The 16,782-nt window shown below is 37.1% G+C and overlaps 1 protein-coding gene across 1 annotated transcript; it reads right to left on the bottom strand.

The window, feature by feature from the left end:
• Positions 1 to 1,948: 1,948 nt before the first annotated feature.
• On the bottom strand, positions 1,949 to 14,237 carry LOC149289578 (phosphatidylinositol-glycan-specific phospholipase D-like). Its single transcript, XM_089490402.1, has 25 exons — positions 14,147 to 14,237; positions 13,631 to 13,683; positions 13,385 to 13,463; positions 13,034 to 13,131; positions 12,261 to 12,371; positions 11,868 to 11,916; positions 11,700 to 11,754; positions 11,385 to 11,492; positions 11,238 to 11,265; positions 11,018 to 11,157; positions 10,118 to 10,183; positions 9,570 to 9,699; positions 7,933 to 8,066; positions 7,164 to 7,350; positions 6,784 to 6,894; positions 5,547 to 5,621; positions 4,591 to 4,747; positions 4,295 to 4,436; positions 4,102 to 4,207; positions 3,571 to 3,664; positions 2,949 to 3,125; positions 2,601 to 2,761; positions 2,369 to 2,395; positions 2,238 to 2,288; positions 1,949 to 2,029 (listed from the first exon to the last, which is right to left on the bottom strand). The coding sequence occupies exons 1-25, from the start codon at positions 14,235 to 14,237 to the stop codon at positions 1,949 to 1,951; spliced, it is 2,511 nt and encodes an 836-aa protein (XP_089346528.1).
• Between the last annotated feature and the right edge of the window lie 2,545 nt (positions 14,238 to 16,782).

Here is a 16,782-nt window from a genome sequence, read left to right on the forward strand (position 1 = left end):
AATGGGGAGGGGTGAGAACAGGTTCAGGAATGAGGACAGGAGCATCAGCTCCAGGGGCAACATGATTATAAGGGGGAGGATTAAATATCAAATCATCAATAGTCATATCATTGTTAGTAAGCAATGGAGGATATAACTTATCAACAAGTACAACATTCTGAGATTCTTTCTGCAGTTTTTTATCAGTTTCCTTCTTCCTAACAGGATAAAGGGAACTGGCGGCCGCCTGAGGGTGTTGGGAGTTTTCAAGTGGAGCAGACTCATCATGCTTTCTCCAGATTTTGAAACCTTCCCTAAACCACATACAAAACACTCTCCATTCATTTTTGGAGACATGTGACATGTCTTTCTTTAAAGTCATACGGAGTCCTTTTAAGGATTCCATATTTAAAGATCCCTGTGAGGGTCAACAATAAAAATTATCCTCATCTGATTCTGAGGCTAATTTCCATTTATACATATATTTTCCCATCTCTTTGCCATGCTTCTTAATCATGGTTTCTAGAGGGGACCCCGGGGTAACTCTCGAGAAAAGATTTCCCATCTTATTCTCCTCTACACAAATCTACAATAGCGGGTTAGGCTATGCACTTCTACAATAGCGGGTTAGGCTATGCACTTCTACAATAGCGGGTTAGGCTATGTACTCTACAATAGCGGGTTAGGCTATGTACTCTACAATAGCGGGTTAGGCTATGTACTCTACAATAGCGGGTTAGGCTATGTACTCAACTTAGTTGCAACTTCTGACAATACCATACAATACAATAACTTACTTCTTATAAACATACAAAATAGAATAACATGCATGCATCTTACTTACTCAACTCTTATGGATCCCGTCATTCAGATAGGTACCCAGTGGCCGACCCCCGTATCCTCTACCCAATACTTTACACTAAAGGCTTTCTTTTAAAAGAGGTGCCTCTTACCTTTTTTCAGATGAGCTCAATGTTGGGTAAAGGATCGTGAGTCTGCACCGTCTGGATCCTGAGTCCGAAATGTGGGATCCCGGACGAGCCCCCAACTGTGAATGCTCAGTAACTTTGAGACACAGATTCTTCCCAAAAGAGTTGAATAAGCAGATTTTATTGCTCGTGCACACGAGGGAGTGTCATCAGCCAGACTACTCTCTCTCAATGAAAACAACACATGTCTTATATACCTTTACAAACAAGAGAGCTACGTGCTAAGATCTGTCTACTTAGCAAGTGTCCTGAAATATACATACAGAAAGATACAGAAAACCATTCATCCTATTATGGTCAGTTTATGTCAAAGACCATGTTTGCAGCTGAGATGATCAATCACTTCTGACCCCCCTCATTGTGGTCCTTGAATAGACTTGGTCAGTTTCTTTTAACTTACTTGGAGCAAGAAATAGCCAACCACCTGTCCACTCTTAACCTTTCATTGCACATAGAGTCACACAGAAAAGGACACTCAGGGTTAACATAAAAATATCTGCTGAGAAGCTGAAGGCACATATTCAATATTCACAAGCTTATGCCTTGTTAAGGGGTCAAGTTAGTAAATCCAGAGGCCTGGTGCTATTAACCCCTTCATGCCCACGCCCTCCACACAGTCACGGCTTGGCAAGTAGTCCTGACCGTGACAACAAGTACGCAAGAAACTTAGAATTTGAAGGCAGATCAGAACCATTTGTTTACTTTTTTTTTTTATGCTGTAAAAATCTCAAAATCTCAAACCTTATTCAGTCCTTGGCTTTCTCTTATGTTTAGAATAGCCTTTTTTCTCCCTATGCGTGTATTAACCTCTACCATTTCTGCTGGAAGCTATCCACACTCTACAGTCATAAGATTAAGAAGGCAAAGTTGTCAACAATGGATTTTTATTGATTGATTACAGCCAAGTATGCTTTCAAGCTACATTCCCATACAATATATTCTCCATTTACCCCACCTTTTGTTTCCTTATGAAATATTTGTTATCCAAGACTGTATAAATAGATGGCACCAGCAAGTCTTCCATTCAAAGAACTTCTTTCAGCCGCTACCACGACTTGTTTCTAAAATACAATATAAATATTAAGCCTGATTACGTTCCCAGTGTCAGCACCCAGTATCATCCAATTTTCCCTTTGGTTAATTGTGCATAACTCCTAATAGCGTGTGTAATAAAACAGAATGATCCTTAATACCTAACATAACATTCTATTGTTATATATGTATAAATATATTAGAATTATATGTGTAACAGAACAAAAGATGTCTTACTTCTCCCTTTGATGTGACTGTAGTTACAGCTGTTCCATAGTTTGCTTTCCCCTAAAACAATAAGTCAGTTTATATCCCCTGTATCAATAAAATCTGAATTTCAAGTTGAACCACAAAATCGTGACACTTACTTCAGGAGACACCAGTACATACTGGGCCTGTGAAGGGAGAAAAAACACAGTTCATTTATGAAATGCCTACAGCTACTGTATTTGCAGTGGACCTAACATGAGCAAACCATTGGATGATATTGTATACACCTTATATATACAAAATACTAGCAAATTTTGGCTTTTTACCAAATATCATAATATAGGAAACATGATTCAATTTCGTTAAACTTGGCATTCTCCATAGCCTTACCCAGTCTTCTGGACAGGGTGAAACCCAGGACTTGCAACTTTTGGATAGGAGACCTGGAGAGGTAACATTTCCATTGTAGATGAAAACACGTCCTGTTTGAGTGCCGAATAGCATAGACTGTTTGCCATCAGTCTTTAGAGGTGATGTCACAATGATTTCATCTGTTAAATTAATATAGTGTTAGTGCATATTGCTAAATAATACATAAGGTGTTTTTTTTGTTCTCTTACCTAACCTGCACAAGCTAGATTGTGTCATTACTTAACCATGAAACACCAAGATTTCCAGCTATAAAGCCTTGTTTTATCCGTTCCCATATGATGTCATTCCAAAAATATTGTCTCTTACCAAGACCATCGTCGTCGAGATCACTTAAATGCACATTTGCTCCAAACCGTGAATATTCCCTGTCCCCACTCAAAATGCCTAGTAATGATGGATCCCTTCCAGAATTTAGCTCAAACATCTTGACTGCCCCGGCATGGTGTAGCACTTGTGGTATGAATGCAAGCCTTGCATTGCTATCTGCAACAACAACACAGTGCAATAATGTTGGAAGATATTCATTTGAATAAGAAATACATGGCTGAGAGAGAACTCTACCCGAGACAGAATAGAGCAGGGTGAACAAATTGTGCCCATCTTTGAAAAAGGGTGGAAAGAACTTCCATCCTGGAGAAACTCTCACAAGAAAAACCTTGTACGCTTGTCTGATGTTTCTGCCCACTTTCACATTCATCAATGATTTAGAAGAGTTACTGTGGGGGCAGGCAAAAAAAAACAAACTAATGAGAAATAACCTTATCGTCATTTTTTCTCATTCAGAGGGCCACATATAACAGATAACTATTAAATGAGATATTATAAAAATAGAATAACAGGACAGCATCTGTCCTTCCAGCTGGAACCGTTAGTTAGAGTGTCCTTTCTGGTTTTTAAATATTGATATTTTAATGGCACGCATACATACTCTGGGTAGGTGCACCAATCAACAGCACTTGTCTTTTTACTCCATTGACTAGAACAGCTCCACTGGCAAATGATGTGCCTAATTTATTGTGTTCCTGCAGCAGAGCGAAACAACCAGTTTATGTTACATGCATATAACAAAGAAAGCATTTAACATTAGAGTCCTTCAGAAATGTCCGTTCAGAAATGTTTTACACTTTTTATGATACATATATTATAAGGAGGCTTTTCTTCACTATAGCCCTTTTACAACATTAATTTCCATTGAAGTTTTCACTCTGCAAGTCTGCTTCAATGGAAACCTAGCAGATAATGATTACATTAATAAACCTTGAAGAAGAAGGAAGAATAAATCACTACTCTTTCTAAGTTGTTAGGCTTGTAAGTAGCAGTCAAGCCATTTAATAAAAATGACTTACGCTGTTCCTTAATTAAGACTAGGGTTTAGTTTTCATTGTAGTGAAAGTTAAAATTTCACATATATTTAATGAATTATACAAAGATTCAGTCTATAAAATAATTGTACACTTACTGTATCCCCATACACTTCAAAGGATACATTTGTACTTGGTGGGTAGAATCCATAAGCTTTTCCCATACTCTGCAAGGTATCTGCTGGACCATCACAATAAGGTGTACTATATGAAAAAAATATATAAACATTAAATTAACAAAAATGTTGAATCTGTAAGCAAACAGATTAAGGTAATTAATTTTAGGCAAACCTCTTGCACTTGCTCCATGTTGGACTCCCAACCATTAACAAAGTCTTGTCATCCAGTTCATGACTATGAAGTGAGTAGCCAAACCATGCGTAATTGTGTTCCCCCAAAACAGTCCATTCTGCATCTTCTACTGACAGCATGCCTAGATGAAATTTCACCCACACAATTGTGTCATCTCCAATCTTAGTCAACAAAAAAATACAAAATTTTGAAAATATACTACACATGTTATTTATAAGAAGTCACTGGTGCCAACAAGTATATTTCACCACCCATTGTTTATCTCAGATCATCACCTTGTCTGCTCCTTCTTCTCTGGGAATAAAAAACAGCCACAATTCCTCTCTGCTGCCCTCCGCCTGGTGCATATGGAGATCCAATAACAAGGTCCTTCTTTTTGTCTCCATCCACATCAGCAGCCAGGAGGGTCCAGCCAAGGTTACAGTATGTGTTCTGTAATATTTCAAATTTTATAACACATGATAAGCATGTAATGCTGTGAGCTCCTTCGTATGTACCTGTCCTGCTCAGAATTAATGTGAACCTGGAAATACTGACATGTAAAATCCACTTGGAAATGCTTGCATTAGCTATGTATGTGATTAGACATGTGGTGCACACATGTGGTTCAGTGAGTGTAATCAGCCAAATAAGGTTGCAAGCATTATTTTGGGGTTCTGATCAATGCACATTTTGTTGCCCCAATTAACATACACTATATGGACACAATAATTGGGATACACCTTTTAATTATTTAATTCAGGTAGGATGAGTTTTGTGTGGAAGAACATGACTGCTCCGCACAGAGCCCTGACCCTCAACCATTGGGATGAACCAAAGGTGGGCCTTCTCATCCAACATCAGTGCCTGACCTCACAAATGCTCTACTAGATGAATGGGTACAAATTCCCCCAGAAACATACCAAAATATTGTGGAAAGCTTTCCCAGAAAAGTTATAGCTGTAAATGGGGGGCCAACTTCATATCAACGTCTATGCAGTTAGAATGCAATGACATAAAAGTCCCTGTAATGGTCAGGTGTCCAAATACTTTTGTCCATATAGTGTATATTGCTATATGTGTAATCTTACAGTTTCATTTAGTATCAAGAGTGGTGAATGGACATGCCGTTCAAGAATGGCATTCAAATACAAACCATTGTGTCAATGAAGCTACTTTTTTTTCCAATAAAAACCACTAATGAAAATTGGCCTTTAGAATGAGAACGCTCACTAAAAAAAGAATAACTTACCTTACATGTTATAGTGATGTTAGGTTCTGAGGAGAAACCTCTGGTCTTAGTCCCAAAATACACATACACAGAGCCCTAAATAAAAAATAAACAATTACAAATAAACAGTAGATATACATTTGGCAGTAGGATGACTAGTTTTTGATACTTTCATTGCTTCACTGACTATCGTATTACAATAGTCAGTTTATTACAATTACATTAACAGATTAATCTTATTTTGTTCATGATGTGGATGTTACAATAACATTGCTATTGTGATGTATTGTGATATATGTGAGGAGCCATCTTGCTGCTACACCATTTTTTACATTGCTACCTGCCATCATGTAGTGACGATCATAGCCAAGGCTGGCTTTAGGGGTGTGTGACCTGTCAACCATATTTGCCCCCACCCTCCAGCCAGTAAAAAGTTGTTAATTAAGGGCTGGTCTGACCTGGACCGGGGCCAGTCTAGGTCAGACTGACTCTTTGTGAACAATTTTGGACCAGCACAGGGAGGCACATAGTACAAGGTTACATCACCCAGTGGTGAAAGCAAGGCTGCTTGCACAGTGTGCAAGTAGCCGGAGAGAAAGCTGCCAGTAAGGTAAAGGAGGTGTGAGTGAATGGGTAAGGGAGGGAGTCTGTATGAATGTATGTATGTATATTAGAATAAAAATGTATGTATTAGTGTCACATATGTATGTGTGTGTTAACATGAATGTGTGTATGAGCATGAATGTGTATGTGTGTTTGTGTGTTAGTATAGATGTGTATGTCTAAGAGTTTGTGTGTTAGCATGGACATGCAAGTGTGCGTTAGCATGAATGTGTGTAAGTATTGTGAGAGGGAGTGTGTGTTATGAGTGTGTGTGTGTAAGTGAGCATGAGTAAGTGTATGTTAGTGTAAGTATGTGTAAGCATGTAATCAATGTGTAAAATAACTCCCATGTTACTAGCAGAAATAGAGGATGTGCTATGTTTCATTGCATATTAAAACCTGAGGGTTTTTAAGAATAACAGTGTTTGTAAATGAACATAGTGATTTTAAAATGTGTATTTTTTTCTCCACCTGAAAAAACAGTACATGACCCCGATGATATATTACTGAACCTTGATTTTGCATGTCACAATACATTACTATAACCACTTCTGAGGCATTATGGGTCATGTCCTACCTCAGCACCTTTGCCTTGTTACCATGAGAAATACCCTTCTGTTTTATGGAGTACATAAGAAATTTCACAGTCTCTTACTGTATATGTGAGCTGTTTTGATCCTACAGATGGAGCTCCTACAGCTAGATCCAGCTTTCCATCAAGATTGAAGTCCAGTACAGCCACCGAAGATCCAAATCTGCTTGATTGCTGAAACATTTAACAGGGCAACTTATTTTGGTGATTGTTGTTAACACGGGTAGATTTCCAATAAGGTCAAATGTTGAGGAGTAAAATTACCAATTCAATTTGAAGCTGACAAATATGTATTCTAAAATACAGTAACACGCTTTCTTTTCCCACATCGCCCCCCTTTCCAAAGGTATTCCCTATGTGCTTAAAATTTGTATCACCATGCACTTTTAATTGAATATAACTTCCTCGCTGCTTTTTTCCTTCTCTGCACATTTTTACCTCACCTCGAGGCCCTGGAGAATAACATCAGCCCCCTCGTCTAGATCCAAACTGGTAAAAGGCAATCCCGCTTGTTTGCTGTAGACAATGTACACACGTCCTACTTGAAGTTGGCCCATGGTGCTGTAACCTGGAGCACCAACTACCAAATCATCCAGCCCATCATGGTTGAAGTCCGCTGTGGCCATAGTCCTGTGTATTGGAGAATTTTTTGGAGCCACTTATATGATTGACATAATTGCTGAATAATCTCCTACACCGTCCGTGTAATTTATACTTCTTTAATGTCACATAAACTGAAAACAAATGTAGCTAATTTTGTGAGCAATCAAAAAAATTATTTTGGCTTGAAATAAAGTAATAAGTTAGCTATGGTTTTGCAGCAAAGACTACATGCCTGTTTAAGGTTAATTTTTACTTCTTCTTCGCGTTTTTCCCAAACCAAATAATCAAAGTAACAAAAAGGGAAATATTTTTTTCTTGAAAGCCCTAACCTCCCTTAGTAAATTTATTCAATACATGCTAGGTACATGCTAATTGCACATGATGTCTATGTATGCAACATCAGCCTGCGGGGTAGGCTCACATAAGATGGGGACTGCAAGCCATAATCATACCCACACTCATACTATCCATATGCTCTGTATGGTCCATGCCCCTGATACTGTCATTTTAATAATGGGCACATCAGCCAGTTTTGCATAGAGGATTCACTTTATTTTTTTTATTAAACAATGTAATAGTTAATGAGAGATATTGTTAAATAGTACGTACCACCCTAGTCTTGCATAAGGGGTTCTCACAAAATAGGCGGTAGAATGAGTTGCGTTATGAGTTGGATCTTGAGAACGAAAGATCCCCTTCAGGTACATCGAATTGGCTGCGTTGGTTAAAAACTGCATAGAAGTCTGTAAGAATGTTTTTTGTAATATTAAATAAAGACATATATTTATATATTTTTTTTCTCAAATTAAAATTCATAACAAATACACTTAGACTAGGGTATGTACCTAGGAGGAAAATATCTGGGATGATTATTGACAAAATTTGAATGACATTCAGCTACATTTTTGTATTAATTGTTATATTATTTTGGTACTATAATAAAATGGCTTTGCATAGCCTTGGCTATAGAATAATCTAGTTCAGAATATGTAGAGAAGTATAGGGGGAAAAAGTTATAAACTGTTGCTTTAAAAACTAACAACTTATTTTCCATACACCTCCAGGCACAATTATCACTGATGACCCCATACAGGAAGGTAAAAGGCATTAAATTGACCGTGCATGAAAAGTAAGGGACTGAAGGTACATGGAGCTGTCTAAGCAGGTAGAACATAAACAGGAGTATACGTCATGCAGCACCCTTGTGATGATAAGTCATGATGACAACCCTACTTTGTGGTGAATGTTAAATGTATTTAACAAAATCAAGTTAATTAATTAATAGGGTATTTAAATTTTTCTGAACTGAACATTGTCTCCTGTTATAGTGGAAGAAAAGTCGCATGTGCATATGAATTTCTAAAACAGTACTTGTATACCTAATATTTTGATGGCTGTCATCATATGCAGTTCTTTGGAACCTACTGTAACAGTCACTGTCATCCTAATACCTGTTTCTGAGCCCACACCGACTGACATGAGCTTCTCAAATCTAATGCAGGACAGTAGCGTACCTAAAACGGGACGAGGGGGGGCGGTCCTCCCCGGATGCCACTTATCAGGGGGGTGCCCGGTGGCTTACTGCTGTGTCGCCCGCGCACTGTATGTGGAAACTCTTTCCCGCGCAAGGGGAGCAGGAGCGTGGGCGGGAATAGAGTTTCCTCATACAGTAAACGGGCGCCACAGCAGCAAGCTGTGGGAGGTAAGTGGGTCTGGGAGAGTGAATGGGTGAGTGAGTGAGTGAATGAATGTTAGTTAGTGGGTGATTGAATGAAGTTAGTAATAAGTTAGTGTTTATAGGCAAATGGCACAGGCAGGCTGATTAGGGAGGCAGAAGAGGCACAGTCAGGCTGTTTTGGGGCAGAGGCCTACCACGTCAATGTCTGGCTTAGTGTATAATAATAGGAGTTATACTACTGTCAATGTCTGGGTAAGTGTATAGTGGTGGGAATTACGCTGTACCATATCTGTTCAGAAAATGTTATTTATTTAAACCTATTTAATTTATTTATGAGTTAATCATTTATTTTTCCAGATTTCTATTTTTTCCAGTTGACATACAGATAACAATTTGTGAAATAAATATTCTGGCCAACATGCATTGTTTGTTGGTTGGGGGGGTCGCCACATGCAGGATCCACCCCGGGTTCCAAATATTTCTTACAGAAAATTATTTTCCAACATCTGTCTTTCATGACAGTTTCTCTTTAAGCAGATTTGCTTTGTGCTGCATATAAGAACACTACCTTGGCCCATGAATTGACTTGAAAGAATACTCCGTTATCCGCTGAAATTATATTAGCTCCAACTGAGTTCATGAAAGAGTCAGTGACATTGCTGAAGTCTTCATCTTTCTGCAAACGTATTTTCCCTAATCTGTGAAAACAGAAAAGAATTACAAGAAAAATACTGACCAAGATCGAAACCCTAATAATGTATTTAACAAAGTCAAGCTAATTAAGTAACATGGTATCCAATTTCTAAACACTGTCACTTATGTTAATAGAATAAATGCAGCGTCTTCAATGTTTCAATGTAACACATTGCAAATGCACTTGTATACGTAATATATTGATGGTTGTCATCATATGCAGTTCTTTGAAACCTACGGCCATCCAATTACCTGTTTTAAAGATCACATTCATTGGCATCAGCTTCTTAAATAATTTATTTGTTAGGTATTCCTCACATTTAAGTACACAGTTTGTTCTCTAGTATTTGTGACAAAAGTTACTTGATGAGGACATGTACCCTTACTGGTAAACGAAGGTATGTAGAATACAATTTTACTCACATATTTTTATGTCTTTTCTGAGAATTGCACTGAAGGAAAATTGGATTTTCCGGCATGTAACAGTCACTAAATAAAATACAAAATAAAAAAAGTCACTAAACAAAACTTAATTTTAAGCAGAACTATAAAGTAATTCCCCCCGTGTCTATCTGCTATAGGCCCGAATTAGTCAGTTCCATAAAACAGTTGTTATTTTGACATGAATACATAATCGTTTTAGAGAAGATTAAGCCATCCAAAATAATACATTATTATGTTCCTAATGGGCAATGTAGTAAAAATCTTTTAAGTTCTGCAATCACAATTAAGTCAGCCTGCTCCACTAAATAGTTATTTTCCAGCAGGAAATCACTAAGCCACTGTAATGTATTAGCAAAATTCAAAGAACTTAAGATATAAGAAAAACATTTTAGGATGGATTGGATTTAATGAATGCAACAGCAAATATGTCTTTTCAAAAGAGACTATAGATGGTGCACACTGATGAGTTAAAACTCCAAACGTATTGGAGTAATAAATTGATTACTTGGCCTAGTTCATCGGGGGGAAGGATAACAAGACAGAGCTACACTGGGAAAAAACAGGTCCTTTAACACTTGGTCTTGAACAATTCTTTCAAGGATCTTTCTCTTTCAGAATGAATCAATGTAAAGTATATGTAAGCTCAGCAAGCCAGACCAACTTGCCCAACTTACTTTTACATCTAAATCTGTTTTGAAACGATAATGGTCTACTATCATTGCATGAGTAAATAAAGCATTCCCTAATGACTTTCTGAAAGAGAATGCTATCAAGGTTCTAATGAGGTGACATATGCCTCAATCAAGGGGTAGTGGAGATGTATCCTAGTAGAGCGATCGTGGAGAGAAGAATTTGTTTAGCACTGTAGACACAACTCACCTTGTACCATTCTCCAACATGAAGCTGGTTAACTGAAAAATATTTGTTGACCAAAATGCCATATCATCTACTCCACCCAGAAAATACTCATTGAATCTCTCCACCAGGAATGGTGATTTTCTTGCATATGTTGAAAAAAGCTATAAAAATAAATGTTAAGAAAATGTGAAAAGTTCTTTGTTTGAATGCTTTCATTGGCCTAAGGGGAAAAAAATCTTACCTTGGAGACAGCAATAGATTCCCCATACCTAACCACAAAACATAAAAATATCAATTATTATTTTGTTTATATCATGCAAGGTTCAACTACATTTTTTTTGCTGTTCCATTTTCCCATTTAAAGTTGTTTTTTTATTTTCAGACTTACATTTGCAAGAACAAAATGTATGTGCAATCAATAATTGTGCTCTCTGCTATGACTGCTGAGCCATAGAACTCTTCGTAGATGTTAATAAGGTCTTTTACTGGTATGTACCTAAAATAAAACACGAGTGTGCTCAGTAAATAAGCCTCATATATAAGAACTCTTTTAGTGGTGAATTGCAAGCCTCTCTGACAAGAAATAACAATATATCGCCATCATACATCAATACTAGGCCTTAGGATTTGTTAGTGTACTGACTCTACTATTTACACATGTAAACATCCTCAATATCTGAATTTTGATACTTTGTGCACTTACCATTTTGATTCCAGATAACTAAAGTCAAGTTCAAACTGACTCAATACATCACCTCCTAAAGTTAAAAAAAGATACCAGAATATAATAAAATAGTATTATGCTATATATTATGTTAAAAACACAAAAAACATATATAATCAATAAACAGAAAGCAAAATTCAGATTTACCAAAGTCTCCTGCATGATGAGCGTCTGCATACGAGCCATGGAAGTCAATCTAAAAGTAATTCCAGAACAAGAGGAATCATATGCTGGTTCTAGCCCACATTTTATTTTAGAAGCCACACAATGTAAAAACAAAACTATGATGAAACTAAGAGGGAATCTGCATGTGATTTGTAGTTTTAACTCTCTGAATTCTCCACAAGAAGAACTGAGCTGTTCTTATTTAAAGCATAGTTTAGATATTGAGTAGACTTTCAGTAAATTTCACGGATTTAACTATGCATTATTTTGGGAAACCAAAAAAAACCAAGCAGTTCTTGGAGAAGATCAATGGAGTTGTACTTTCAGAACAAATAGGGGAGATAGGGAGTTGAGTAAATAAACCCTTATACTCACTTCTCCCATGACACTGAGGAACCCTTGGTCAATGTCCAGGCTGTGCCAGCTCACATCAGCCACCATGTGAGATGCAACTCCAAATAGGAAGGCCACCAACTTCTGAGCTGACTAGACATAGCATAAAGCATATGAAGGGTTACAATCACATATCAATTGCAACACAATAATTCTTTCCTGTGTCGCTTTTTCCCTAAGACTTGTGTATCACACTACTATGTTTCTGTAACTTTTAAAAACTTTTTAAAAAATGAAATAAAAAAGAAGGCACAAGGCTGATGTTTCTCTGAACCGCAGTATCTAATATTATATTCTTTGATTAAATCCTTCCAAATAGTACATAGTGATGTTGACATGTGTGAGTTTGGGTTACCAAATTGGCCAGTTTTTCCAGAACATATATATATACATTGCACATGACCACCACATCTGAAGTTCTGCTCTGTAGTATGTGGGTCACAGAAGGTATTTCGCTGCTTAATTCAAGTAATGGATTTTCTTTTGTGAGTTTATTCATCACACATACTGCACTATATGTGTCATGCAAAAACATCCATGAGGAAAGCCTAGGGTGAGAGCCTCAAGAGAATATGGGTTCATAGTAAGGTTACCAGCAGTTCATCATCTAACAATTCTGAATACAAAAACATGAAGAACACAGGACCGTGTCATGGTCAGAACATGCAGCTGCTTACATCACAGATATATCTATTTGAATTTTAGTTATTCAATATGCTAATGGCAACGCCATATTGGTATTTAGAATTTTTTACCTCGTCCCATGGCCGCGGGTAGACCTTTCTGATATAATTGACACTAGCCTTCAGGAAAGGCGTCCAATGTGAATCTTCTGAGAGATCATGGTATTTTCCTGTAGGTAGCCAAGGAGGGAAAGACAAGATTTACACAGCGACTTTGTCTTTGATATGATGCTGAAAACATTTGGACCACACTATTGAATTCATGCCTGGGGTCAGCAAATGGAAGATCAGAAATAAGACAAAGGTCTCCAGTATTATTTATTATGCCTTGTGTGTGTAAATAATATAAATCAATTATGTGATTATTCATTATGTCCCCATGTCAATTGTCACCAATCTAAAGCTAATCTTACTATCCTTTACCGTTTGCACAAATGTCTTGATAGAAAGCATCAGGGTATACACTTCCTGCTTGGTACGCTTCAGGGTGTTTCTTTAAAAGCTAATAACAGAATACATATAAACATGTTTATTTGTATATATATATATATATATATATATATATATATATATAATTTTAACTAGCCTTATTAACATAGTACAAAACTCTAACCAACAAAATATCATGAAATAATAGAAAAAGTAAATTCCAACAAATATTTTCTTTACCTCTCTGTAGTTAAAGTTTCCATCGCTTTGGAAGTATTCCAGAGCCCTGTGAGCTGTAAAAAAGGCATTTTTAAGTATAAGATTAAACTTTTTTTTTTTTTTTTCAGATAGTTACAGATAAAAAGACTCTGAAAAGGTAAATCAACGTATATATTATTATATTAGGCAATACATTTATCATGAGATCCATGAAAAGAATAATACATCCAGTTTTGCAATTCTCTGTTAACAATATTGCATGAATATAATATAGTAACCCTCTTTAGCTAATGTATCGGTTTGTCTTAGTCTGTCAATTCTAGGCTTGTCAGAACCCTTGAATATATGGATAAAACAGAACAAATTCTGGGGATACAGCTTTAAAAATACTCTGTAAAAAGAATAAAAACCACAAATGGTGCAATAATGTTTAAAAGGTTTAAAACAGCCTTGAATATATGTATTGTAAGAAGCACTGTGTAAATTGTTAGCGCTATATGAATAAAAGATGATAATAATAATAATAATAACCCTTACCAATCTCTATATGTGTTGAAATTCCGCAAGGTGTAGAGTCTAACCAAAGCAGAGAATTCACGAATAAGACAGCAGAAAGAAAAGACGTCATGATTTTAAAAGCATATGTAAAAAACATAAAATGTTAAACTATTTTAGAAATTTGTTCTTGCAACCTTTGGAGTTTGGCGTATTTATCTTGCAGAATGATTGGTACAAAAGTTAAAATGTCAAGCTCGCTTACTGGAAAGTTTTGCATTCGGTTTGGTTTTGGGAACCGATATGCCATTTGCCAAAAGTTAGGACTATATAAACATATTTTTGTTAATACACAAAGTGCTAGACCAGAAACCATGAAAACAGTGAGAAATCAGATTGCCATTTTGAAGTTAAGAAGGAACCCCCTCCTCCCCATTTTCAAAGCATGAGGTTTAACTTGATAGATTTGTGTGAATAGCAACCACAACTCGCTCCTTAGTGAAGAAAACCCATTATAGATTCCTGCCGCCATACATCAGGACATAAAGTCCAAGTTTTCCTAGCATATATTATTATTTTAGTGTGTCAAATGGAAAAAGGTAATATGATAAAACTCTTATGGACACAATTTTTAGTATTTTCTTTTTGGGTTTTTTTGTGGTAATCCTGTCACTTGGACTTTATGTCCTGATGTATGGCGGCAGGAATCTATAATGGGTTTTCTTCACTAAGGAACGAGTTGTGGTTGCTATTCATTATGAAGGGTCAACAATAGCAAGTTTCTCCGGCAAGAAGGGCTCAGCTGGCCCTGTATAATGCATAATTTAATGTGTAAGGAGACTTTTCTGATTTAACTATACATCACAGGGCCAGCAAAGCTTTGCTATGTGCAGCAGAAGCTCACTGGGGTTGGGCCTTCATAATATGTAGTGAAATATAGCTGAAAACTCCCCTTTTAGTGAATAAGCCCCACTGTCTGTATACAATTGTACCATATAATAGCATGCCACCCAACTGTCCCAATTTGGGACTCTGTCCCGCCTATCCCTACCTCTGTCCTGCTTTGCAGGGGCAAAGGAAGGGTGAGGCGCAGCTCCGAGGGGCACACAGCCGCCGACCAGCAGCTGCAGCCTGCAGGACTAGTTGGGAGATCACAATCTCCCTCTAGTCAGCTCAACATTAGGGAGTGCGAGGTCTGTCACTTCTGTGACTCCTTAATCACTATGCACCGGCAAATTATGCCAATCGCTGGGATATGACGTCGTACCCCCGTACTCTGCATCAATAGCCTCGCGCTCCCAGCACAGGATGGATGATGAAGGTAAGAGATAAGAGATGGGGAGAAAGGGGTGTAAGGCAGTGTATCTGTATATGTGTAAACGCAGGTGTGTGTAAAGGCAGTGTGCGTGTATATGTGTGTGTGTAAGGGCAGTGTATGTGTATATGTGTGTGTGTGTTTATGAGCAGTTGTGTGTAAGTGCAGTGTGCGTGTATGGGTAGTGTATGTCTATATGTACTTGTTTGCACTTGCAAGTAAATAATCTCTAATTAAAACTAGTTACAAGATTTTTTTCCTTTTTTTGTGGGGCGGGGAGGGAGACCCTGAGGAGTAGTCCGCACAGGGCACCTGAACACCTAAAGCCGGCCCTGTTGGGAGGTATGTAATAGGACCACCTGGAAACTCTCAAGCCTATAATGATATTAGGAAATTCTCTCATTGTTTAAGTATGCAAGAACTGCATTATAAAATAATACACAGATGGTATAGGACTCCAACTTTAATCTCCAAATTTGAAAAAAATACTTCTACACTATGCTGGCGTTGTGGGAAAAAAGATGGTAATATGTACCATAGGTGGTGGGAATGTGAGGAGTTAGAAAACATTATTACAAATGTATTCAAGATTATAAGGGAAATATTAAATTCAGACATTAATCCATTACCCCAAATATGGTACATATTCCATATTGGTTTAACTAAACTACAAAAACAAAAAAAAAAATGTATTGGTCCAATTAGCCCTGGCTAGTAAACTTGTTATAGCAAGAAATTGGAAGAAACCAGGGAAAATACCCTGGGAAGAGATACATAAACAGATACAATTCCAATGTAAAATGGAGGAGGGCTACTATCAGTATAGCCCTGAATGTATGATATTTATTAAATACATATTTTTTCCCTTTTCACGTGATAGGAATACAATTCATTATAACAGTTATGGCAATATGTGATAATGAGAGTTAAAATTAATTATTATGAAACATACTGTTGAGTCTGAAAGATATTTCTATGTAATATTATTATTATATATACATATAGGTATAATATAAGCTAAAGAAACTTATACATAGTAAATCTAAGATTATTGTTAATAACCAATACTATAAACAAAATGAATTATATTATAAACTATTATTATATGTATTTATTTATATATTTATGTTGTTTGTAATATTTGTAATTTTATAGTTGAAAAAAAAAAAAAAAGAAATGCCCATTTTGTTCCTTGAAATGGGGGTGTTTCCCGCTTCCGCCCCCGACGTCAGCAGGATCTCCCCTGACGTCAGCGGGACCGCCCACCAACGCCAGCGGGGCCGCCCGCTGATGTCAGTGTGCAGCCCTGGCTCTGTCCCGCAAGGGAAGGCTCCGGGTAGCCGGAGGCGAGAAGTTCCCAGGT

This window comes from Sceloporus occidentalis, unplaced genomic scaffold (genome assembly GCF_023333645.1).
Source record: "Sceloporus occidentalis isolate IW3139 unplaced genomic scaffold, rSceOcc1.0.p SCAF_44, whole genome shotgun sequence".
NCBI classification, from domain to species: Eukaryota; Metazoa; Chordata; class Lepidosauria; order Squamata; family Phrynosomatidae; genus Sceloporus; species Sceloporus occidentalis.